The sequence below is a fragment of the Triturus cristatus genome, chromosome 8 (genome assembly GCF_964204655.1).
Source record: "Triturus cristatus chromosome 8, aTriCri1.1, whole genome shotgun sequence".
Lineage (NCBI taxonomy): Eukaryota > Metazoa > Chordata > Amphibia > Caudata > Salamandridae > Triturus > Triturus cristatus.
Genome location: NC_140591.1, coordinates 263,274,797 through 263,301,536, shown reverse-complemented (window position 1 = coordinate 263,301,536; position 26,740 = coordinate 263,274,797). Strand labels below are relative to the sequence as shown.

At 40.3% G+C, this 26,740-nt stretch overlaps 1 protein-coding gene across 7 annotated transcripts in view; it reads right to left on the bottom strand.

Annotated features, from left to right (window-relative positions):
• GRIA4 (glutamate ionotropic receptor AMPA type subunit 4) overlaps positions 1-26,740 on the bottom strand; it is an 829,275-nt gene that overhangs the window by 12,065 nt on the left and 790,470 nt on the right. For 3 of the 7 annotated variants that reach the window (XR_014967667.1, XM_085621466.1, XM_085621464.1), the window contains exon 14: positions 4,175-4,289. The exons of the other annotated variants lie outside the window; for them this stretch is intronic. Coding sequence is in view for 2 of the 3 variants with exons in the window: in XM_085621466.1 (XP_085477592.1) it covers positions 4,175-4,289 (115 nt within the window). In the remaining variant the exon portion in view is untranslated. The remainder of the gene's footprint in view (positions 1-4,174; positions 4,290-26,740) is intronic. 7 annotated transcript variants of the gene reach the window in all.

The window sequence follows — 26,740 nt, the reverse complement described above, 5'->3', positions numbered from 1 at the left end:
GAAAGGTAAAAGAGAAATAATAAATACAGGGTCACTGGAGAACTCAAATTCACTCCATAAACTGCCTACAAGAAGGCAGACTTTAAAAAGTGGCAGCATTGGGATAAGCCAGGAAAGCACTAATTCAGTGCTGTTTCGGCTCTCCCAATCAAGGAGCACATTTACACGGCCCCTGGGCCACTGGAGTGTCACTTTGTTTGACGTTCTGGTGGTGCAAAATGTTGAGCAATATTTACTGAGCCACACAAAGCCACTGTGCGTGGCCTTTCATGGCCTTGTACATATGGTCCCATTTCACGCATTACTCTGAGTGAAAGGGACGTTCCATGGGTGTTTCTCCAGGTGTTCCTACATAACACCCATGTATTCTAACGTATTCCCAGATTTATAAGGTTTCGCAAACCTGGGAATGTGTAAGATTCTAACGTCTCCCCAGGAGAGGGATTAAAGTGGCGTAACAAGGAGAAATACCTTTATTTCTCCTCGTTTTTTGCTCTTTCTATATGTGCTGCATTTTGCCGCAGACATAGCAGGAAAATGCCATCAATTATTGTCTTTGTGCAGAAAGGTGTCCCTTCCTGCACAAAAACAATCATCCCTGCAACGCAGGTACCCTTGCACCATGGTGCAGGAGTGTCTGCATTGGCGCTAGGCAGCCAATTGGGCGCCAGTGCAGAGGAAAGCGCAGGGTTGCACCGTATTGCTTTAAATACGATGTGTCCCTGCACTTTCCTAATGACGCAGCTCGGCGCAACAAGCTGGCTTACAGCATCATGCTGTGTCATTTTCTAGTAATATTGTGGTCCATTGTATGAAATATAGGGGGCAGATCTAATTCAATTACATATGTTGCACACCTTCTGCTATGCAGAGGTAGCTTAAGACCATGTGTCACGAGTCTTGGCAATATTCATCTGTGCTGATCTGTGAAAAGGGTGTTGCACTGGTTAAATGTGATAGAGAGCAGGGCTCTGATGTAGAGCTCTGAATAAGATTCAACGAATATTTGATTTAAGCTGTTTGGTAGGAATATGGTACACAATAAAGAGTGCAGTCCCCTACATCAAGAAATGCAGAATAAAAATGAGGGAGCAAATACTCTTAGATCAGCCTCCCTTGGATTCTTCTATCTCAAACATCCCACTCTGGTTTAGCAACAAAGGAAGTGAGAAAGTGTTTAGGAACACGCCCTTGCTATAGTATAACTCTAAGAACCCAAACAAACCAAGAAATCACCAAAGAAGGCAAGAGGTCCAGTGGAGTAGAATAAGTGGGAGGGGCCTGTGATTGCTGGGGAGCTAATCTAATCTAGTGTAATCTCTACCCTACACGCAGACTGTGCCTGGAGCGCTGCAAATGTTTCTTAAATATAAAAAATTCCACAAAGCTAAAGCAAATAAAAGCTCTGTTCAACACTGAACTTAGAAGCAAAGCTGGCCCACACTAAGCTCTCAATAGCCATTATATAATGAACGAGGTAGCCCTATCTCCTTCTGAAGAAGGAAGTGCTAAATTGGAAGGTAAACCTCTTACAGGGAGACTCATGATGTTGCTGCATCAAAGTTCAGCCAGTTGGTGTGCTGCAACAACTGGCATATGTGGATGGATAATGCTATAAATTGAGTTGCAAAGGGGTACTAACTTGATAAGCAGATGTTAATAAAAAAAGGAAGAATTGTGTATCATATTTTGTTAAGGTAGAGTCCAGTATATTTTTATTATGATGTGGAAACCTTAGAGGATCCAATTTGTTTTGTATTCACAAATACGGTTGTGTTTAGTGTTCCCTGAGTTGGAATTGATTCCAGAGGATGGATGGAACCAATTTCACCTCTTTACACATGGCGATTGAAATGTGAAAAAGAAGCAAATCATGAAAACCATGATTAGTATAGTATTTTGGAAGAACTGTGGCAACCCTAATTTAATAGCATAGGCAGCATGGTCAAGCACCCTTGCCCCCTCTACCTAGTTCTGCAAACTAACTGTCTAAAGTTAGTGATGGAGATTCCAGGCAAGCTTTATCATTTATCTTTATTTACACAATCAAAATGGTATGTTCCAGTTTCAGCCTAATGGCCAAGATTTTTGTCCCATACATATTCCTAATTGGGGCCTTTGGAATCGCAAGAATTACATCAAATCTATGTTCCAATTTCTCTTTAATGTTGGATTCAAGTAAGACAAGATGTAAAATATGTTAATCTGCTGGTTTATCTGAAGAGAATTACTAATATATACTACGGATAGCCAGGCAGACATTTGCATGAGTTATGGGTTATGAAGGAGGAAGTCAAGAAATAGATCATCATAGACAGCAAAAACCCTTCCTTAGGAAGGAGTGTCAGTATCAATTGGGCATTTATTATTGTGCCACAGGTGTACCAGAGCAGAGAACCCTTTTCCTTGGTAGAAATGTGCGACCAGGATGGAGTGCTGCAGGGGTTGTTTGGTAACATTTTCATATGTGACTAAGTTAATTGTGTTGATTATTTGATTGTGTGCCACCATACCTTTTGAAAGCAAGCCTTCCGCTTTGACAGGCAACGTCAAGTCAACAAGGAGGGCTTTAATGAGACATTTTTCACTTTAATTGCTGATTCTAAAGAAAAATCTAATTTGATGCTCATCTACACCCGTACGTATGCTTCATGTAACTGAAAGTTTTGAAATTAACGAGAAAAGAGAGAAATCTTGAAACTATGTCGTTTTGTTTACCTATTCATATTACTTTGATAGGAGAATGACCCATTTGAGTATAGGTAAGAAACTGCTTGGCAAATGGCAAAAACTCATCAGAATGAGAAGGTCATGAATGCTAGTCATGATAGACTCAATTGTAGCTGAATGTTTTTAGATAAGGTAGTCTAAACTTCGGATGGCAAGAGTAGTACTCCGAAACGGGGCAAACAAAAACACTGTCATCAATGGCTGGTTTTATAAAATGTATCTGTAAAATTTTGGGAAATAACCAACTAAATAATTTTGTCAGAGAGCAAATCTCCATCATTGTAATAAAAATATAAACATGTAGTAAATGGAGCTAGAAAAGCTATTATTGAATTTGTACACATTTTCAAGTAGTCAATCAAATAATGTTATTTTGGCCCACATTTGAAATAAATGTGTGTACAGCTGGAAGTCTGATTAAGATTTAGATTACTGATATGTTCACTGAATGTAAAGGTGCATCTAGATAAAGAAAATAATTGTACATGTTTAAAGGAAAGGCATCACAGACAAGTACAACATGCTTTGACATAACGTGCATTGAACATTAGAACACCCTTGCATGCATTCATTGGTTGTTATCAGTCAATATCATGTTGGCAAAGGACACTTCATGAACTCAAAGGGCAACTGAATGAGCACTCAAAAGAATGGTGGGAATAATTAACTGCAAACCAAATTAAAATGAAATCAAATTGTGAAATGCTATTTTAACAAGCTAGCGACCAACTTGGGCAAAAGAACGTTGTGTGGGACATCACTTTGAAGTGACTGACTTGCAGGATAGTCTCTCAGACACTCACTAATTGACTCACTCAGAGACTTGGTTATGTAATTGACTAAAATCCATTGCAAAAAGCAATTACGAGGAAGTCAAAAACCAACCAGTATCTATAAGTGAGATACTCAGTAGCATATCACAACAATAAATATAACAATGATGAAAAAATTTGATTTTACAAATACACAGAAAACGTTGCAAATGATAAAACACTGAAACAGATATTTAAAATAAGTTTGTAGAACATGGATTATGTTGCACAGTAGTATTTAGCATAAAAGGTAGGTAATCACATTTTCTAACATGCATTGGATGACATAAGAAGCAACAGTTTTCCCAACAAAACTCTCCCTATGCTTTGTCACTAGTCATTCCAATTTGTCCACCCCCACCAGCACCTCAAGTTTCTAGATCTTCTCCTTTAGGATATTATTTCAAACCACTCGTACTCTCGCCACTCAGATTCAAATCAATGCTCCTAATTCGAATTAAACATATGCAAATATTTCTGGGTTGACAGTAAGTGCATACTTCAGTGTGTAGGGGTGTCATAAGAGGACGAATTTGAAAATATGACAATAGGGAGTGTGGATAGTTTCGCTCTAGCAGATGCTCTTGTTACTTGACATACTGTTTACCCGCTTTGGTGACATTGAGGCTAACCTTGGAGTCACCGCCCCCGCTGCCACATTCTCCTTTGTCGTACCACCATTTGTTTTTCAATTTGTCCAAGAGGCCTTGTTCATTCAGTTTTAAAACTGCGAGGTTAACATCATTTCTTGAAACGATAAAACATATTTTGTAAGAAATGGCACAGCTTCATGAAAATGTTAGACGGAATGAGCTCTTAAACTCTCTCAATGCCTTGCTACAATTGCTGAATAAACCTCTCATTCTGAAATGTCACGAAAGAAAGTAATATTAAAAAAGAAAAACATTCTTTGGGACTCACTTGTCTTATATTTTTCTATTGTCACTAATGGTAGACTTTTATCAACCAGCAGCGCAAGTGAATTTTAAGTGATTCATTTAGCCTCTTTCGATCGTTAAATTTGAAACGTTAATGAAATAGGGTATGGATCTTCTATAGGTAGAATAGATTTTTGCTGTCAGGTAATAAACGTCTTTCTATAAACCACATGACTCCTATCTAAAGCCTAGTTAACGGAAAAAGTCCTGGTGGAATTTCTTACACTACCATGGCGGTGGAAATTCCACTAGTAAACATAGTTGATTTGCACATCAATTTTCATGAGCAGAAGCCACATATTCTTGGAAGATAGCTTTGCTAATTTTCCTATTAATGGAAGTAAGGACCTCTGTTCAGATTCCTTCAATATGTCCTTTCATTGACAGTTCACAGCCTGTGGGTAATATTGGACTATATAATGACCATTGTTTCTGTTATTTGCCACTGACAGCATGGCTTGATTTATGGACAGGAATCTCCAAGTCTTCACTAATTTCAAAACAGAAAACCAGCTATGAATGTGGGAGCATTCGACTGATTCAGTTATTGTCTTTTTGCAGAATTCCATTCTGCAGTGACAATTACAATTATTGACACAAAAACATTTTCTATATGTAGTTGTGTATTAATCTTGTCTTAGGTGTGAACATCTTCTCAATATTCAGTCCTGGTAAACGGGACATTTCCAGTGAGTGTTTGTACCTTAATCCCGATTTGGGTATAATTTATTAACTTATTTCAAGAGTAAGACATGATTACTCAAGTAAAATAGCTTTCAGAATCACACACTTTTTCTATGAGTTGTTGTGTCTTGTTCATGTGTTATATGTGAATTACAACTGGTGATCTAGGCACACGTCACAATTTTCACAACAGATTTGTGGGTAGCTTCCAGCAGTAAGACAGGGGGGCATATTCACAAGAGAATGGCGGAGCGCGAGGTTACGCCACAATTGGTAACGCCACGCTCCGACATTCTGAAAACACAGGGATGCACCATATTACAATAATACGGCACACCCCTGCGTTTCCCCTAGAGCTAGCGCTAAATTTAGCTACCTAGTGCCAACACAGGTACCCTTGCACCATCGTGTAAGGGTGCCTGCATTGCAGGGAATGATTGTTCATGTGCAGGAAGGTGTCCCTTTCTGCACATAAACAATCACTAATGGCGATTTGTAACTTCTATGTGTGCTGCAAAATGCGGCACACATAGAAACAGCAAAAACGAGGAGAAATTTATGATTTCTCCTCGTTGCACCAGTTTAAGAACAGGTTTTTTCTGGTCTTATTCTTGGCGCTGCCCCATATTTATGCCACCCTTGTTAATAGGGGGCAGTATGAAAAAGCAATGGGTGTTGCGGAGGAACACCCACTGCAACACCCATTGACTGCCCCTTTCATGCTATGTGCTGTGTGAATAGGGGCATTATTTACAAGGCAGTGTTAAGCCATGTTAAGTGGCTTAATACCACTTTCTGAATAAGGTGAAGGGGTTATCATCACTAGAACGGCAACAAAGTGACTTTCTGGTGGGGATAACCCCTTGTAAATATGCCCCAGGATTACTTATGGAAACTACAAATAAGCATGTCTTATTCCTCTGAATTAATCAGCAAATGACAACAATGAAACACATACTCACAGAAAATACTTTGAGGCTTATTTATGAGCCCATGCGTCACTTTTGTGCCGCTGTTGCGGCTCTTTTTGCGACGCAGCGGCGAAATAAATAATGCGACATGTTGCACCATATTTACGAAGTGACGCATCTAGACCGGTGCGTCACTTTGTAACCCTCTGCGCTACATTATACCTGCATCAGGTATACTGTATGCAGGGTTGGTGTTCCCCTGCAAGGAAGGGCCATAGGAGTGGCGCAGTGAAATCTATAATATTTCACTGCGCCACTTCTAGGACGCCAATGCGTCAATATCTTACACCTGCCTCATGGCAGGTGTAAGGGTGACGCAGGCCCTTTCACATGGGGCCTGCGTCACCCTTCTCATAAATGAGGCCCTTTGTACCTGAATATTCAGCTGTTCACATTTAGCCCTGTGAATTGGGCAGCATGTACTTTTTACAATGCATAAGCATACTTTACTCTTAAAATTCCATGATTAAGTCATACCCAAGCGTTAAAAACAACTGCTCATGGGGAATGCTTTAACAATCACATAGGGAGGAGGGTTGAGGCTAGTGGTGTGGTTCACAAAGCTTTTCCTATGAGTACTTGTATTTTACTCCAGGTTTAGTTAGTATGAAGTCATGTATTTCCAGGGGCAAGACATACTTACTTATGAAAAAAGGCTTGTTATTTATTTAAAGCTTTTCTTCAGTATGCATGTGATAGGCAATGAAAATTGAGTAAGTTTTACTTAAGCCTGGACTAAGACATAAAGGAACCGATTTAATTTTTGTTTTCCAGAGCAGGAATGATTTACGCTTGGAAATTCATGAGCAACTCTGGTGCAAGTCAAGTGTAAGTTACTCTATACCACAGAAACAGTTCTGTGAATAGGGGCCACCTGCTCCCAAGAAAAACGCTTTGCAGACCAGGCTGGTTATTTGTCGATTCTGGGAGCTTGATTCACAAATATTTTGATGTGACTTACTCTATGAATTCTCCGAGCTTACCTACAAATCAAGGTTAGTACTACTAAAGGTAATGACGCCTAAACACTGCAAAATCTCTGTGACTCATAGCCTGCACTTGTTGTTGTTGCTGTTTTCCCCCTTGCAACAGATGATGCACAGTTTGTGCAGGAGCAAAGTGAGGACAGGACATCAGAGAAGGACACAGGTAAGTATGTAACCGGATGTTCAAATATCCTAAAGAATTTAAATGCTTAAACTATATTTTTTCAAATGAATCCATCTGATCCAAAAACCTGATTTTGACAACTGCCTGCCACTATTAATTTGAATGTTGTAGACAAAGGTCTACTCTAGTTTCAAGCACAGAGATGTACTCCTGAGTTCAAACCAGGTCTACACAGCCTGTCTGTCAGTTTTATAATTAAACTGAATGATGATTCAGATTATCTGCCTGCAAGTAGGACAACTGCTTTTCTTATTTAATATTCAAAGGAAGATGTGCAGTCAAACTGCATTTAAGTGGTGTGCTAAAACATGTCTGGGAGATCTGGCTGCTAAAATATATGTATCCTCTTTTTCATTTGCTTCTCGGAGTGGAAACTGCTTCAGTTCACCCAAAGATTTTAATTTATCCATACCCATTCGAGAAGCCCTATTAAAGTATTTCAATTATATTTGATTGGCTTTAGCTGGCAGATAGAGTTCCAAAAAGGAGGATATTAAATGAGAGGGTTATTTAGCCGAGTTATTAGCCATAATGACGTACCGTTTCACAACACAATTAAAACATTGAAATCAAGAATGATGAGGGAAAATAGTGGATGTTGATGGAAAAACCCTAATCTCATTTTAATTATCATTTCTAAGGCTAACAATCAATTGCAATTTTAAATAATAAATAGAAGGCCATATAAAAACAAGTCTAGCTTCAGATTGCTGTTGCAGTTTTTTCAGAACACTTCATCAAAGCATTTGAAGAACTTGATTTAAACCAAAAAATCAATAATATTTGCAGGTTAGGCGAACACTCAATCCAAAAGATGCACCATTGTGTCTCTCTATAAGTCAGCGTTCCACATGATGAGAGAGATGCATATGTGTCTCCATGCAAAAGAAACTGTAATTGACTGAGGTGTCACGCAGTACTTTCTACCAGCAGATTACGGCTTGTTATTAAGATATTTTTTAAGATTATTGTTATTATTATTGGGGCGAGGATGTGGCCTATCGGCTAGGGCGGTCAACCTCAAATCTGGGGATCCGGGTTCGTGTCTTGGCAACAATACACAACATCCTGTGATTCTGGGGACATCACTTAATGTCCCCTTGCCTAACAAAAAAAGGGATGTGTCCGTATGTAAAAAAGTGGTGCTCATGTAAAGCGCTCTGATACCCGATACCTTAGGGTCAAGTTTGTGCTATATAAAACTCCGGGATAAAAAATAATATATCTTTCTAATCCTAGTATTCTCTTCTATAAATCCTTGTTACAGGTGCATCAGTCTAATAGGCTCAAATGAAGAAAACCACAGGTCCCAGAAAGCATTAGTTTATCGATGAAAGTTAAGACTGGACACATGGAGTCTTGATGCCAATGTCAACCCTAGTAGACAGACCTTTCTGTAGTCAACTTAAACTCAGGCACAAGCAACCCAGTACTATACTACTTAGAATTCATAAATTGCTTCTTTATTTCTGCAACATATTTCAAAGACAGAAAAGGACCAATTTACGAAGTGAAATTCCATGAGCAGGTGTGTGTTTCTCCAGGAAATCCAGGAGGGCGTGTGTACTAAGCAACAGCTACCCATGGGGAAAAGCTACATGATTTTGGGCCGGAGCATTGAACATTTAGCATCATCTATGTTGTAAAGAAACTTTCATTAATCAAGAACCTTGAAACAATTCTCAAAAATGCCATGAATATTCAAAATTACACTTCTCACTCTGGGATATGTGTTCATGCATTGATAAGATAGGCTGCATTTTAATGTCTTACAGAGGCGCCCCTGTGCTGTAGCATCTTCTGTATCGACAAGCTCAGAAATGTACATTCGTTTATTCATTCCTTACTTAAACTGTGGGCCAAAATTAGAAGATCAGAACTATGGTGCAAGCAATGGGTTGAGTGGAAGTTTTACCTCGCATTTGCCACAGTTTGTGGTTTAAGTCATATCACCATTTGCTGTTAATTTTCAATAATACCTAAAAACCTCTATTATGATTGAGAAAGCACATAATCACATTGATAAATGCACTGACTAAGTAAATATGTATTTATGAGAAGAATAAGCTACATTTTATTAGACTTACCACAGCTCATCATAAAATGATACCACAGTGCCTGGAGTCTGAATTAGTAGTCCACCACACGTGAACTTATAGCAGGACATCATAAAAATGTATTTTCTGATGATTAAGAACTAAGTAACCCATGGTACTCTTTTACAACACTGCAAAACTGCAATTCAGTACTCCAATTCAGCATCTACATCTATTTGTTTTCCATTTTTGCTGATACTGAAATGGGCATTAGCAGAGACCACTCCCAGAGATGGACAGCCATAGCACAAGAGCCTACTCAAATTCCCTCTGCATGTTCTATGATGGTGTTGCCCTGGAGAAACACCATTCTCTGCTTTCTTGACCATTAGAAAAGTAGTTTGTGATTACAGCAAAACTACAAATGTATAAATTATTATGGAAGGTTGGAAGCCCACAGCACACTCTCTCATATTTCACAAGGTTAAACACAACTCATAACCCACTATCTAACCACTGTTCTTTTGATGCTCAAGGGTAGGAACCTCTCTTTGAGCTGACAAGATATGTATGTGTTAGTTCTATAAATGGGTTACTACTGTATATAACATTTCAAAACGTAACATTCATACATACATTGTGTACACTAAGGTATACAAATAGGCATACATACGATGGATGTTAAAGAGTCATACTGAGATTTCACGAGCCCTAGAATAACAGACGTCTGCAGTATGAGTGATTGGTTCTGATTAAGAAAACAAATTACTTTACCAGCCTGTATGACTAAAGAATTGGATGCAATTTCTATATAATAACTAAATACATTAAAATACAATTTCTCTATAATTCTATGAAATAATTTGATCTTGTCCACCAGCAACACTTCCCCCTTTCCACTGCCTTCAAGTTTTACACTAATTTGGGAAGTCATTATCTTTTGTCTTCTGGACTGTATACTTGTTTCACTGAATCACATGAGTCACTGATTTCATTTACTCAAGATACAGCCAAGAGTTGGCACCCCCTTTACTGCCAAAGATACTTTAGAATTGATTTATAAGCAGTTGACAGAATATTTCACAGACAATATGTGTGAATCTACACATTGTCAACTTATGATCACAATTTAGGTTATTGATGCATTTTTGAGGATTCATAGAATCCCCTGGGAGTATGCCTAAAAATGTAAGCAAGTTGTACACTTCAGTTTTAATAAATAGGGGAATAAACTCTTTGTTACTACCCTAGAAAAGCACTAAATGTTTCAGAATGTCAAACAGCCGTAAAAATGTTTGTGAATATCCAAAAGCCTTCGAGCTTGTGGTTATTTACTAACAAATTCTCTAAGAAACACCTATAGTCCTGAATCTCGTAGTAGAGTCACTAAAAAGACAATCTGACACACTGGTGGATTGTTCAGCTTTAGTAGGGTCACTATGATAGCAGAAATGATCTCAGCTCCAATCACAGATCCGTTTTTGTGCATACAACTTGCAGTAACATGTGTAACAACAGCTATCAATTAGTCCTTAAGGCTAAACGTGATAAAAAGCTGAAATATAACTGATGCAAAGAGTGCAGAGATAAATTAAATGAAAAGCTACAAAATTCAGATAACAGTAAGCATGTTTTCAACTTTGATCTGCAACACAAAACTCAAGTCACTGCAGTAGGCAAAATGCCTACCAAACAACACTAGCCACGGAAATATAATGCAGAATTATGATAATTAGAATCTATTTGTGTATATGCAGTAATGTCTCTATGTAAAAGGAACATTAATATTTTTAAATATAGATGTATTTAATAGATTTTTAATATATTTTATAATGTGGTTTGTGGGGTTGAGCTAGTGACAGTAAAGGTTAATATGTATTTAACATTCATATCTTTTGGTTTAAAATGTGGACTGATTCATGTTTTTTTTGTTTTTGAGAGTTTTATATAGCGCGAACTAGACCCCAGACATCAGGTTATGAGAGAGCTTTACATAGCACCAGTTTCGTTACAGAAGGACACATTAATTTTTGTTAGGCACGGGGAGATTAAGTGATTTGCCTAGAATCACAGGATGTTGAGCGTCGTTGCCGAGACTCGAACCCGGTTCCCCAGCTTCGAGGTCGACTACTCAAGCCGGAAGGCTACATCCTCTCCCCAAATTTGATATTAATGTGGTAAGAAAAAACAGGGGGGCAGATTTACAAGAAACTAACGCAACGTGGTGCCGCAAGTCATTTTGCTGCACCACGCTGCGTTAGTTTCGAAGCACAGGGATGCAACATATTTACAACAATATGTAGCATCTCTGTGCTTCCCCTTGCGCTGCCGCACAAACTGCTGCTATGCGCAAGGTGCAAGGATGCCTGCATCGTGGGGAGATTGTTTTTGTGCAGGAAGGGGCACCAACCTGCACAAAAATATTAATTTGAGGTGAATTCCTCTTCTAATCTGTGCTGTAGAATGAAGCACGCATTGAAAGAAGAAAAAAGATGGTGGCGTAGCATTCGGACGTATTTCTAGATTTACAATTCCTCGTAAATCTGGAAATGCATCAATGGCCATGGGTGTTGCGTGGGAACACCCACAGCAACAGCCATGTCACGCTCCTAACATGCACAGTGTTGTGTGAAAAGGGGCGAAATTTACAAGCACAGGTAAAGTCACGCAGGGTGGCTTTACCTGTGCTTGTAAATATCACTCAGCAGGTTGCACCGCTGGTGCGTCATGTAACGTGATGCACCGGCGGCGCAAGGGGCTTGTAAATCTGCCCCAGGGTATTTAGCACAAAGGCACAAATCTATGTTATCATTTAATAATAAATACATCTACTAATGTCAATACCTTTCAGAAAATTAAGGCCCATATTTATAATTGTGTTGCGTTGCCCTTGCGCCAAGCAAGGAGGCGCAATTAAGACACAACTCTAAAGTCAGATTTATCAAGCCACACAAAGCCAACTTGCATGGCCCTGCATGGCTTTATAAATCTGGAGTAAGGCAAGGAAGAGCAAATTAATGCCTTCCCTTACTCTGACCCAGGGAGGTTCATGGGTAGAGTGTGATTGTTTTGGTGCATTCCCAGATTTGCCATTAGTGGTAGACCTGCGAATGTATGAAAATGCTATGCCTCCGCAGGGGAGGCGTCATGAGGAGAAATATCTTTATGTCTCCTGGTTTTTGTCTCTCTCTATGTGTGCAGCATACTCCACAATGTAAAATACGGTGCATTCCTGCCCTTTCCCTATCACGCAGCACTGCTAGGTGGCTTGCTGCATTGCGCTGTGTGAAAGTATGACAAATCTGGGCCTAGGTTTGGAAAATGAATGTCCATCTAGGCTTCTCAAACAGTAGAGATCTCTAAATTTAAGGGCATATTTACTAATCTTTCAAGCAATGCAGGACAGCAAGTAAAGTTGCTGCACTGCGCTGAATGAACGGGAGAGAGCAGAAATGCTCCTTATTTATCAAGATAGTGAATCACTGAGAAAGAAAACTATTGGCTAAAACTGACATTGCAAGACATTGGCTTTCTGAGAAGGCATCATCCGTGAGTGAATATAGAAGGGCAATGAATCACTGCACCAAAATAGAAGAGCCACTATACCAAGGCAGGGGGTACGCCCAAAACTATGTGAAGATCCAGGGCAAGGGAGTACAGTAGTTTGGCATCTCTAGTGACTAACTATATATGGCGATCGCTTGTGTGAAGAAAATAAGGACTCAACCCACTCAAATTATTATACTCAAATACAAATGTCATAATTTCAAAATCAATAAAATGTGATTGTGTAGAAAAAAGGGGTTTTACACCTCTGACACAGGCTTAGAATTTGCAGATTGTGTAATGAGTAGTTGAAAATTATCCCATGTGGTCCTGCTAAAAAAATGAGAATGGATATTGAAACCTATTGCAAAGGTTTGCTATATACCTAACAGGTACAAGTTCTGATTTATTTTTATGTTTAAGGATAGTGGTAGACATAATTTGTTATTGATTGTACTGATTCCATAAATAAAAATCGTAAATTGCCATGTAAACACCATTTTACTAACTAAATCGCAAGTGAGATCAACTAAGTCAAAATATATCCTGAGGACCCCTTCTCCTTCCTCTTTGGGAATCAGGTTGGCAGTCTCAGGGAAAGTAGGCAGTGGTCCCGTGGACCACCGCCTGCGTTCTCTGAAGTTTTCTGGAGCAAGAACCCTTTTTTTTTTTTAAAGCAGCACCGGTCCTATAAGGAATTGGAGCTGCTTTAAAAAAAAAATCGCATTTTGTATAGCAAACACCTGGATGGCTGTCTGCTCTTCCTTGAAGGATGCCGATTCTGCGTTAGCACCCAATCACAAGGGATTGGAAATTATGACCTGCATAATGATTATTAATTAGGCAGGTCTTACTGAGAATCCCCTGCAAATCATGATTTTATGAACAACCTAATAGTACATATCATTCTACTTGCCAAAAGTCAGAGCATGATTTGTAACTACTTTTTGCAAACAGAATCTCAGTACATCAGGACCTAAATACTGTAATACTGGTTGCTGCTTCAAGATGTATATAGCAGCCTTCCTTGCTATTCCTGCCACATGTCTTGTCAAACACCCAGCCACATATAGGAATAATATATCTTGAATGTAGATCTTTATTTATTTGCCTTGAATCACTCATGGGACTCATCAAAATGTCTCTTTTTGTGTGCTTCCAATATTGTTTGTGAGTTAGCTCAAGGAGTAACACGTGTCTCCTTAGTGAACATCAACATTTCCATCAACTTTGTACCCAGGGTCCTTTTAGTAGTTTGGATTCTGCCACAACCATAGAAGATTCTTCTATACAGTCCATATACAAAATTTACATTCGCACATTTTGTTTATATCTTCCCCATTTCAGTGCAGTTCTCAGATAGTAAATGTGGCTGCATACAGGTCATATACCTAAAAGACCCCAGTTTAATCCCAGATTGGCACTTGACTACTTTGGACAAATCACGTCCTCTTCCTGTGTCTCAATTTGAAAGAATGTAAATGTAGAAGGAAATCTGTTTAGTGTGCTATCTGGCAGTGTCACAATATCAAAACAGTCCAAAAAGTATTTCTGACAAAGGACAAGCAGCCTCAAACTAAGATTAAGACTCAACAGCTCTTAATAAAAGTAGTACACTTTAGTGTTGCAGACATAGCAAAGGGGCCTTCCATGTTGTGGCCACTCAAAGATGTTTCTTGCCGCAGACACTAATTTAGGGGCATATTATCAAGCACGGCGTTAAAATTATCGCCGCTTTAGCGGCAGAAAACTGCCACTAAAGCGGCGATAATGGGCTTGATAATATGCCAGTGAGAAGTCCAATAGAAGCCCATGTTGACACCAGAACATGGGCTTCTATTGGAATTCTCAAGGGCATATTATCAAGCCCATTATTGCTGCTTTAGCGGCAGTTGTCTGCCGCTAAAGCTGCGATAATTTTAACGCCGTTTCTTGATAATATGCCCCCCAGTGAGTAGTAGTCAACCCACCAGGTCAGAAAAGCCTTAGCCTCCACTCTCTAAGTGGACCACTCAACATATTTAGAAATGTTAACCTGCCTGGTGGATTTCTTGGTGCATTCAATGCATTTGATGATGCAGCCCTGTTTGTTGGACCCAGCAGGCAGGGGAAATCAGGGGTGGTTAACCAGCCCCAAGTATGGAGTGGTGACCATCAGTCTGACCTGGCAGCTCTGTGGTGGACACTCAAGGGGTTCTGATTGTGGAGCTAGTGCAGGCAGCACCTAAGGGAAATCAAGTATTTCTGTTAACTCTAAATTCGATGGGTAGAGCTTCGAATTTGGCAGAGGAGGAGAATCCATCAATTTATGACAAAGATCCTACTCTACCAAAATCTAAATAAAAGTCTTCGACCTGTCTATGCACTTTCTAGCCCATTCTCAATCCCCATCAACAATCCAAAAGAAGCATGCTTATTGTAATGTACAGTGTTTGGCATGCTGATGTGATTGTGATTCTTGTTTACAATGTTTTCATTTTCCTTATTAATTAAGCAGAGAGTTCTTGGCTACCTAAAAAGGTGCCTAGATTGTTTCTTTACCATAAACGAAACAAGGTTCTATAGGGAGGCTCTGCTTTTAATTCACAATTTGACCACATACATTTTATTTGGTGATCTGAATGACACCTGATTTGTGCCTATCGATGAAAACTCTACAAGATGTTTCTTAAATAACAAGATTGTACCAGAGGGGGAACAACCTTTACAACGCAACTTTTACAACGCACTACCATTACAACGAAACTGTTACAACGCAAATGCATTGACAACGCATGCCATTACAACGCAAGTCTTTACATCGACTTGCACTAGATGGCGTGCTAACATTAAAAATAGTGTAGTTTACTAACCAAACACCTTCCCTACTGTTACGTGGACTGGAGTTAGAATAGTAAATTACACTTTTTTAATTTTAGCACGCCATCTAGTGCAAGTCGATGTAAAGACTTGCGTTGTAAAGACTTGCGTTGTCACTGCATTTGCGTTGTAAAAATTTCGTTGTAACAGCATGCGTTGTAAAAGCATGCGTTGTAACATCATACATCCGTATCAGAGCCCTGCATTTATACACAATTTGGGGGACTACCTATTTAACAGATCTGAACACTATGAATTTCATATCACACTTCCCTCTCTATAACGCTCAGCATTAAGAAGATGGGGAATACAATTAATGATATTTAAACTCACTGCCCTGAGAAAAGCATCTACCAATCTACCAACCCTGGTGTACTCAAATGCTGCTGAAATTGTAAAACATATCCAGCTCACGTACATAGATTGGTACGGATAACATTATTTGTGCTTTAGCAACTTGCACTTTATATATTTAGCATGCGGTCAATATTTGGAATTTGTATATATGGTGGTATGTTTTACAACTGACTGAGGATGAGACCCTGTAGCATTAGTTTGAGGAATTGTGAATACAAAATTAAATGTTAATGCGAATACATAGGTTGTTCTAGCCAATTGTTAACATTGTTACTAAATCTCAGTCACCTTTTGGTTAAAAGAAATACATTACTGTTTCCATAACTGGGTAGTTTTTGTGAATGACATTTGGCAATTCAATAATTAGTTCTCTAATATTTCTTATAGCTATGTACAACATCTAAGAATTTCCATTTAAATTATCAAAAAACTGAATTAGATTTTGAAAGTTAAGTAAGAAATAACTTAGCATTTTTCAGGCAGCAATCGAAAATGAACGATTTTAATCACACCTAGGCCTGTCCTATAGAAAATGTAGATGAACCTACACAGTGAACTAGCTTTTCGGCCTTCGATGACTGTGAGGGCACACATTTCAAATATGTAATGTGCTATTTTTTTTATATAATATGCAATTGGCCTTGATGATTAGCAAAGCACACTTTAGGTATAACTTATTAATAAATAGGATAGGTTTTCCTATACATGAAAGGCAATTTTCCTTGCCATATTTTACTGCAATGCCTTTAAACTGCAATCTATCCAGACACAGATAGGTGCTCCTGCAGGTATATATTCTTGGCATGTATTTAGTGGTATAAATATTAATTATTTATTTATATAGCGGCTGAATCGACCCCCGAAGGGTTATCTCTGCGCTTTGGACAGGCAACAGGGAAGTAGAGCTACTACAGCAAAATCAGAGAAAGAAGAGAGTAGTCTTAAGCTGCTTTCTGAATTGTAGGTGATCGGGGCATTGTCTCAAGTGCAGAGGGAGCTTAGTCCAATAGCGGGGGCCGAGATGGCAAAGTGTCTTCCCACCCAATCTAGCTTTCCTGACTTGGGTAACCACAAGAAGAGACTTAGATCCCGAGCGAAGAGACCTGGAAGGCAGGTAAGGTGTGAATTTCTCCGAAAGATAGGTGGGACCGAGGTTGAATAAAACCTTATGGATGGACCTTTTCGCGTATTGGAGGCCAGTGAAGCTGACAAAGAAGAGGGCGGGAGGCAGTCAGTGAAAGAGGCGTTGAGGACCAATCGTGCCGCAGTGTTCTGGACTACCTGCAGTCTGCTAAGCTAGGCCTCATTAGCGGAGACCAGCAGACCATTGCAGTAGTCCAGACGGCTTAATATAAGTGCCTGAGTCAGAGTCTTTCGAGTTGAATCGGGGAGCAAGGGAAAGACTCGGCGGAGTAAGCCCAGTGTATGGAAACAGGAGCCAGCTGTCTGAGCAGAATGCTACTTCAGAGTAAGGGCTTGATCCAGACGAATGCCTAAGTTCTTGACAAGGGATATAGGGGCAGGGGGAACACCAAGATCGGCAGGCCACCATTCCGGAGTCCATAATGGGGGGGCATTTCCGAAGAGCAGAATCTCCGTCTTCCCAACATTAAATTGGAGGAAGTTGCTCTTCATCCAATTTGAAATAGCTCTCATGCCAGAGGAGCAGGCCGACTGTACGGATGGAGTGAATTTATCAAAAGTAAAAAGCAGCTGTGTATCGTCGGCACAAGAGATGGGGGTGAACCCATGTGTCCTCAGGAGGTTGGCCAAGGGAGCAACATAGATATTAAACTATGAGAGAGTGCAGATAAAAAGCTCGTCATCCACTGGAAGGCTCTTAGTCCAATCTCCTTCAATCTGCTGAGCAATATCTGATGTGAAACCATATCGAACGCGGCAGATAGGTCCAGCACCAGAATAGTAGAATGGCCCCTGTCTAGGGTCATCCTGATGTTATCTGTGACCACTAGCAGAGCTGATTCTGTGCTGCATTTTGGCCTAAAGCCTGACTGAGAGGAGTCTAAGCTACCATTAAGTTCGACATGGTTGGAGAGGTGTTTATTGATATGCTTCTGCAATATTTTGCTCAGGAAGGGAAGGAGCGAGATGGGACGGAGACTGCAGAAATCCGTCAAAAGAACCTTGGTGTTCTTACAGATAGGCATAACCTGTGCTGCTTTCCATTCTGACAGAACGTGACCCTCTCTCAATGAGAGATTGAGGAGGTATTCAATCGAAGGAGACAGTTGACAGGCCAGAGAGGTAACAACTTTGGCCGGGATAGTATCGAGGGGGGAACCTGATTTTACCGTGCGAAGCAGTGTTTCTACATCTGCCAAGGTCATCGGAGGAAAGCTCTCTAGCAGCTGGGAGGTTGCCTGTTCTGGCTGATTAGATCTCATAGTAACCACAGGCTGGCTCCCTGACGGGACAATTTTTTCATAGATGAGCTCTATTTTCTGCGAGAAATATTGTGCGATGTCGTTACAGAGCGTTTGCGTGGGAACCTCTAGATTCTCGCAGGCCTTGCGGTTGGTAAAAGACTGGAGGATACAATATAACATTTTAGGAGCATTGCCAGCCTGCGCTAATTGAGATGCAATATGGGCTTTACGTGCAGCCTTTATATTTTTATGGTAGCCAGACAAGGTGAACAAGGACCGATCTTTATCCCTCTCATCATGGGTATTGCGCCAGCGTCTTTCGTCTTTCTTATTTTCTACAAAGTTGTTTCTGAGCTCGAAGCTGAGGAGAAAACCAGGCAGTCTGAGGGCGCTTGGAGAGGTTAGGGAGTGATTTCAGTGGTGCACTGGAGACAGCAGAATTGTATTTGGCAAGAGCTTCCTCTATGCTGTCCGGTGCAGTGTTCAGAGGCACTAAGAAAGAGGCTTGAAAGCACTCCAGGGTGACTTTCTGCCATTTTCTGTGGGTGTGGTAAATGACAGGGTTAGATCCTTTCAACTCCCTTGGGCCCTGAATGAAAAATTCAATTGACGCATGATCAGACCATGTTAGTTGTTGAGGAGGCTCACACAGAACACTAAGAGAGTTGGAGAAGATAATGTCCATTGTGTGGCCTGCTGTATGAGTGGGGCCGTTATTGAGCTTAGATAAGCCCAGGAACGCTAGGTCTGCCAGAAATGTCTGTGAGTCAGCATTGGAGGAGCATTCGCTATGGATGTTAAAATCACCCAGTAATAAGAAATTGCTTCACAAAATCATGTGGGGGGCTTTTAATTCGGTGAGTTGTAATGAGAATTCGGCTAAGAGGCCTGGGGGTGGATAAACTAAGGCATTACAGTGCTGTTCCAATGCGGTAACTTTAATGCTATCTTTATGCACAATAGCAATTCCACCCCCCACCTTTAGTTGTCTGTCCATCCTAATAAGCCTGTTACCTTCAGGTAGAGCTAACATAATGGAAGGAACAGAATGGGGCTTAAGCCACGTTTCGGTCAGAAACCCAAGCTCAGCCTGCACCTCAGTAGAATGCTTAGGCAGGGATCTAATATTACATAGCAAACTTTTCCTCCCCCTCTGAAGATTAGGAGGGGGGGGGTTTGCCTGTATAATAGATGGAAAAAGTGGCGGGTTTGAAAGTAGGGATCAAATATTGGGGGGGATGCAACAAGGTTCCTCATGAGTCGGGCCGTCTCACCAAAATTACCCTGAAACCAGCAGACTCGACAGGAGAAGGGGCCCTCTGGAGTTGGCCAGGTCTCAGTCCGGCATGAAAGTATGGAGTCAGTCCTCATCTCCAGCAGCTCCCTTCTAATATATGTTAGAAGAGGGGTAAAGGTGAATTGACCAGGGGCCCTGGCTCCTGGCGACGTCAGGGCACTGACGGGCGCAGACGGGCTTGCCTTTGGCGCGCCCGCTGCGCGCGTCCACTGCGTGGCGACTGAAGCATCCGGTTAAGTAGAGGGGGTTGGGCCACTAGAATGCCAACCTCCCTTGCAACCAGAAGTGGGTCAGAACTCCTTCCACACAAACAAGCTAGTCTTGCGGTGGACGGGGGAGAAATGGCATTGAGCAATGTCCAGAAGGTGAGCAGCAATTAAAACAATGTATTCAAAGTTCAAATTTAAAAAGTTAAAAAAGTTCTGTGCAGAACCGCTGAATAAACCAGCCAGAGCAGCTTAGAGAGTCAGCAATGCAGCCTCTTTGCCAGCGCGCGTCCCACATATGACATTTTACTTCAATGCCACTGGTGCATTTGCTGTATTATTTTCTGTGACCTTACAGTAAAGATAAATATACCAATTGAGTGAAGCCAATTGTATCAATATCGATCTTAGAGCCAGAGCGCATGCACCGTGGCACTGATTAGCAGTGTCACAGTGTACACAGTCCTATAACAATAACAGTAAGTTGTAAAAAAAGGTGAAAATCTGGAGTGACCATGCAGAGATGTTGAGTTGCTACACAGTAGAAACTACACCCATGTTGATGAGTGACAAATTTGCCTGCAGTAGCTGGCATGATTTAAAATGGCTTTGAGACACATACACAATAAACAGTGAACTTTGTGAGACTCCAAAAAGTTTTCCATTTCTGGTTTTAGAAGTTGCAAAATGCCATCCATTTTCAAAAGATAGGTGATACATCTTAAGCTCCTTCTAAGGGTGTGCAGGAATTCTTAAGATGTATATCTGGGCTAAAGTGGAAGAGGGACGGCTTGAGTTACATTTTTATAAAACTGCTGTGAAATATAATTATCTAGTTGAATACAGTCTTGCATTGGACTCCAAGAAACAGCCCACATTCATCAAACTGTGTCACGTTCTTACACTTAAACTCGGAGAATACTATGCACTGTTAATTGTATTTTGGGTTCAACATGGCTATCAAAAGCAATGCTGGTAGATAGATACTTCAACTGAGAAAAGAGATGTGGTCTTTTGAATATGTTCCCGATTTTGTTACTTAAAGAGTCTCTAAATCCTACGTTGGCACCAATAGAACAATCATGTCTTTGTATGCAAACAATTTTGAATTTCTGAGCCTGAAATTGCACAATGTAATTCAAGGGTGAGTTATATAAATAGCTACTTTACAGTGTGTTATGATTGTTGTAGATACATGTTTTGGCACCCCCCCATCACATTAGAGGCCCTAATTAAGAGTGGTCCATAACGGTTAGTGGGGTCGGTGACAGGAATCATAAATTGATTTACTATTACCACACCCAATATTCCTGAGTGCCCTAATACTGCATGTTTTACCAGGAACAAATCCTCCAGGTAAAACCTGGAGTATTTGTCCTAGGTAAATGCAAATGCATAAAGAAAATGAAGCAGTAGCATTAAATTGTGTATGTTATCCCCCATTGCATGGGGATCAATCTCCGATCTCCCAGTACGAAACCCAGCATCACTGGTACCCTGGTGTCAGTAATAGTGGTTGTGGTTCTAATGGCCCTTTTATCACACCACTCCTAATACACACACACACACACTGTGTCATATCTGTATATACTATTGATTGTAAAGAAGTGTGTATTTACTCTTCTACTTCCATGGCCATCTAGATACTACTTGATACCAAGTCAAATATAACTGCTTATAGTATTTTGATACACTTTCTTTAAAGTACCTAAACACATTACAGGCAAAAATCTACATACTGTGATGGTCCTGGCAGAGATGGTGTTTGTCTAGTTTCTTCAGGGTTTACCAACACTATGAGGACCAGTCAAGTCCAATCACCACGGTGTGTGTTAAACAAACACACACACACAGAAACGGACACACACACGCAACATAACATACCTATTATTATGAAGACTGGCCAATTGACCATAATGAAGTGTATAATTACTATTCTAACTCTAAGCGTGCTTTGATAGTAGGGAAGGGTATAAAGCAGAGCGAGGACAATCTAACTGCGCTTTTAGTTTTTTGATACACTCGCTTGAAAGTACCTAAACACACTTCGGGAACTGGTCCTCACAAAGATAGTGTTTGTCTGGCTCTGACAAGGTTAACCCACACTATGACTATGACTCAGCCGGTCCCCACAGTGGGGGTTATACATGCTTAAAGAAACACACAAACTCAGAACAACTTATGTTTGACACAAACTACTCTATATCTAAAACAAATATAACAAATTCTCTGGTTTTTGGAACCGCATTGGGCGAATTGAAGAAAACGGTGTCATTTTCACATTGAAACTAACCCTGCCTGATTGAAAGTTGTCTGGGGTCGACAAACACGTTTTTGTATGTCTGAGGTGAAAGCCAAGGAATATTTGGATAGTCTGACAGGGTAAAAAAATAAAAATTATGATGAAAAAAGATGAAAGCAATGGGGGGGGGGGGAAGAAAAGGAAAAGAGGGAAAAAAATAGAGTATAAGAAAGGGAAAAAGTAAAATTGTTTTTTTTGTGTGCGATAGGGTATTATAGTTAAAACACAAGGGAAGGGGTGAGACACAATAAATACACAGCATGAACTGGCTAAAAGGAGTATGTGTTTATGAGCTCTCACGTATGTGCAATGCACCCATCATGCGCAGACACTTGTCTGAGTGTCTCTCGGAGGGGATGTTGGGGGGGCTGGGGGTGTTGGGATGGGAAGGTGGGGAGGGCTGGGGGGTGACGGGGGGCAAAAAATGAAAAAGACATACCCAGAGGAGAAGGGGAAATATGTAGACAACCAAAAGGAATTTGTGTAATTCAGAGTATGAATTGTATTTTGTTGGAGAAGACGGGTGGAACAACAGGATTGTTAGGATTACTAGGAACCGCTAAAATTAAATGTAGATGGAGAGAATAAACATCTGCTCAATGAATGTGGCAGGGCTTAATGATCCACCTAAGTGAGGCAAACTGGGGGAATTGGTAAGGACAAACTCATTCGATATTGTCTGCTTGCAAGAGACCCATGTCCCTTGGGAAAAAAAGAAATTGGCTAATAATCCAAGGTTATAATCTTTTGATATCCACATCTCAAACCTTAAACATCAGTGGAGCAGCCATTTTGGTAAACATCTTTGGGTCAAATTAAGCGAAAGGCAGCCGATGCTTTAGGAAGATGGGCGTTAGTTGAGTTTAGGATGGGACTTACTATCTGTTCAATTTATGGATCGAACTATGATGACCCCCAGATTTTCGAAGTCCTCGAGTTAGAAATAGTGATGTGGTCTACGCCACTAATCGTATGCAGAGATTTTAATATCGCCCTAGATCCGCTACTAGGTCAAACAAATCAAGAGACATACCAGGGGCGGAAACCCCGGGTATATAGGGCACTAACCGCACTTAATAGGAGCCATGGTTTGGTGGATTATGGATGGCCAAAAATACCTCCAAAAATGTTGGATATACGTACTACTCATGTCCACATAAAAAATATGTAAGGATTGACTATTTTTTTAAACAACAGATCTACTTAATAAAGCTAGTATTCAAATCTTACCTAAGGTCATATCTGACCATAATCCGTTAATTTTAGGGGTGGAAATTCCAGGCTTTATGAAAAAAATGGGAAAGTGGGAAGCTATTAGTCAATATTGATTATATTGAGCATATTAGTAAGTGGACAAGTGAATATTTTAACACTAATAGGTACAGTGCATCTAGAATAATCATCTGGGATGCCTTTAAGGCAGACCTGAGAGGAGAACCTATTAGCTATACTGCCAGAGCTAGAACTCTGCGTTTGAAGAAAAATCAAGAATTCATGTCCAAACTTAAAGTGGCAGAAGAGGAACATGTTTTAATGATCAAACAGGGAAAAGAAGTAGTACAGAATCAGGGGCAAATCATGGCCCTTAAGGCAGAAATTTATGGCAGGTTTGTTCAGAAATCGGCGGAAGAGTTTCAGTCTCAGCGCAATAGTCTATATGAAAGTGGGGAACTAGTGGGAAAGAGATTGTCTCTCTGTACCAGACAGAAGATAGCGCAGAATCAAATATTGGCTATTAACGTGAGAGGAGGAATATATACTGACCCAGACGATATAGCTAAAGCTTTTCAGGAATATTATCAGGTATTGTATGCAAAAGAAAGGGATAGGGATGAAAATATGACATTGAACGATATTAGCCATTTGGTGACATTGGGTGAATTGGGAGAGGTTCTGGATGAATCTCTTAAGGAAGAATTAGAGGTAGAAATTACACTGGAGGAAATCCAAACAGCTCTGCAGAGTATGGCTTCAGGTAAGGCCACGGGCCCTGATGCAATACCTCTTGAGGTATATAAAATTCTGGGTATGACAATAATGCCTATCTTGCTAGATCTCTTTAGAGGTGTTCAATATAGTGGTAATACTCCAGATTCGTGGAAAGAGACAAATATCGAAATCTTTCCAAAAAAGGGGAAACCTCCCGATAATCCAGGGTCATATAGGCCAATTTCTTTGATCAACACTGATACAAAAATGTATTCCAAAGTCTTGGCTACTCGGTTGGGAAGGATCATTGGCCAACTGGTCTCCCCTTGGCAACATGGTTTTATACCATGGAAAGGACCAACAGATGACATTCATAGAACAATCTCACTATTCGATGTTATGTCTGAAGTGGGGGCCAGATGGCCATGATCCTCCTAGATGCCGAGAAGGCCTTCGATCGAGTGACATGGGAATTTTTGTGGGGGATTCTTGAGCTAAAGGGGTTTGGACAGGGACTTATTAAGTCAATTAAAGCAATGTATTGGGATCCAAAAGCCCGGATACAAGTGATGGGGAGAGAATCGGGCGAGGTTTTAATGTCTAGGGGAACCCGGCAGGGGTGCCCCTGTTCACCTATATTATTTGCCTTGTACATTAACCCATTAGTGGAAAAATTACTACAGTCCTGTAAAATCAAACCTATATGCACCAAGGGATATCAGACCAAAGTCTTGGCCTATGCCGATGATGTGGCAATCCTAACCACAGACCCAGAAGAGGCCCTGAGGGAAATTAATCTCATAACTGAAAGATTTGGCCTGCTTTCAGGATATGCTCTAAATAAAGAGAAAACGATTGTTATTTGTACAGATAATGTAGATTTTAATGATTCCAGGCGAGCGGAGTCGGCAGTCTATCTTGGGGTGCGAATTACAGCAAAAGTGGATGACATAATTAAATGCAATTTTGATCCAATGGTTAAATCTATAGCTATTGAATTAAAGAGAGTGAATGGGTTACAGCTGTCGATAATTGGGAGGGGAAACTTTTTAAAAATGACTGTTCTGCCCAAAATTTTGTACCTGTTTAGGTAAATTCCGCTTGCCCTGGAGGATCATATATTAAAGAACATCAACTCGATTTTTTCCAATTTTATGTGGCAATATGGGAAGGTGAGGAGGACTGCGAAGTACCTGACAATACCACAGGATCGAGGAGGGCTGGCAGTTCCAAACATTACATTATATTATTGGGCTGCCCTATTGCATCAAATAACTTTTCTGCTGGAGACAGATAGAAGCAGTAGTGAGGACAGGATAGAGAGAATTCCCACAATATTTGAACTTGCTATAGGGAACGAGGCCTCTGGGTTGCTATTAAAACAGCTAGAGCAAAGTTACTACAAAAAAGTTTGGTTTAAAACTATACAGAGTGCATGGAGGCTATGGAAGCAGATATCAAAATTTATGGGAATTCCTAAGGTTACGCAATATACCCCCCCTGTGGCATGTATCGCTTTTTCCAACAGTTGTTCATGATGCTATGGGGAAGGATTGGGAAAATAAAGGGGTGACCACTATTGGAGAGTTTTATGGGGGAAAACAACATGCCCAATTCTCTAAGCTTCAACATGATTTTGGAATACCTCCCAATCATTTTTTAAAATTTTTACAGATTAAGAGCATCCTTAGAGCATATAGACCAATGGTGAAAATTGAGAAAATACCTCTGATGGATCTGATTAGCAATAAGTCATGTAGAATTAGAAGCATATGCAGTCTTTTGCTAGCAGCATTGCCATGCGATTTGGAAAAGAATGAGATGTCTTGGGCTGTGAAATTAGACAACCCTGATGTAGATATCTATAGGAGTTTAGATTTATCTGCTGAAATATTTTTATCTTCGAATCTAAAAGCACAATTATATAAAACTATATTTAATCTTTATTTTACACCGGCTAAGCTATTTACATGGGGGTAAAGGGTGGATGATAAGTGTCCTAGGTGTGGGATGGGTCCGGCCGCACTGATACATATGTTTTATGAATGTGAGAAACTGATGGCCCTAAAATTAGCGATCCTCGGTTTTTGGAAGAGCCTATTTGGTATTAATTTCTAGTTGACCCCCACGTTAGTGATCTTGGGATACGATAGCACTTTGGGCTGTAATAAAGAACAAGAATATTGCCTCTTTTTGGGCACAGCTATCTTTAGAATAATGTTGGCAGCCCGTTGGAAAGACATAAAACCTCCGACTTTTCAGATGTGGCTAGCCAGACTTTTTGGAGTCTGGAAACAAGAGGCAGCATTAAATGCATGCAGGGGGAGGCAAGCTAGGATTCGGGGGCTAAAAATATGGGCATGTATATCGGGATGGAGCGGAGAAGCTAGGGGTTTGGAATAGGTTGGAAGTTATAAAATGCTACTAAAGGTTTTATGAAAGAAACTCGGTGCTGTATTTAAATAAGTTATGTATCTCTATGAATTGTATTTTGATCAACTACTATTTATTTCTAG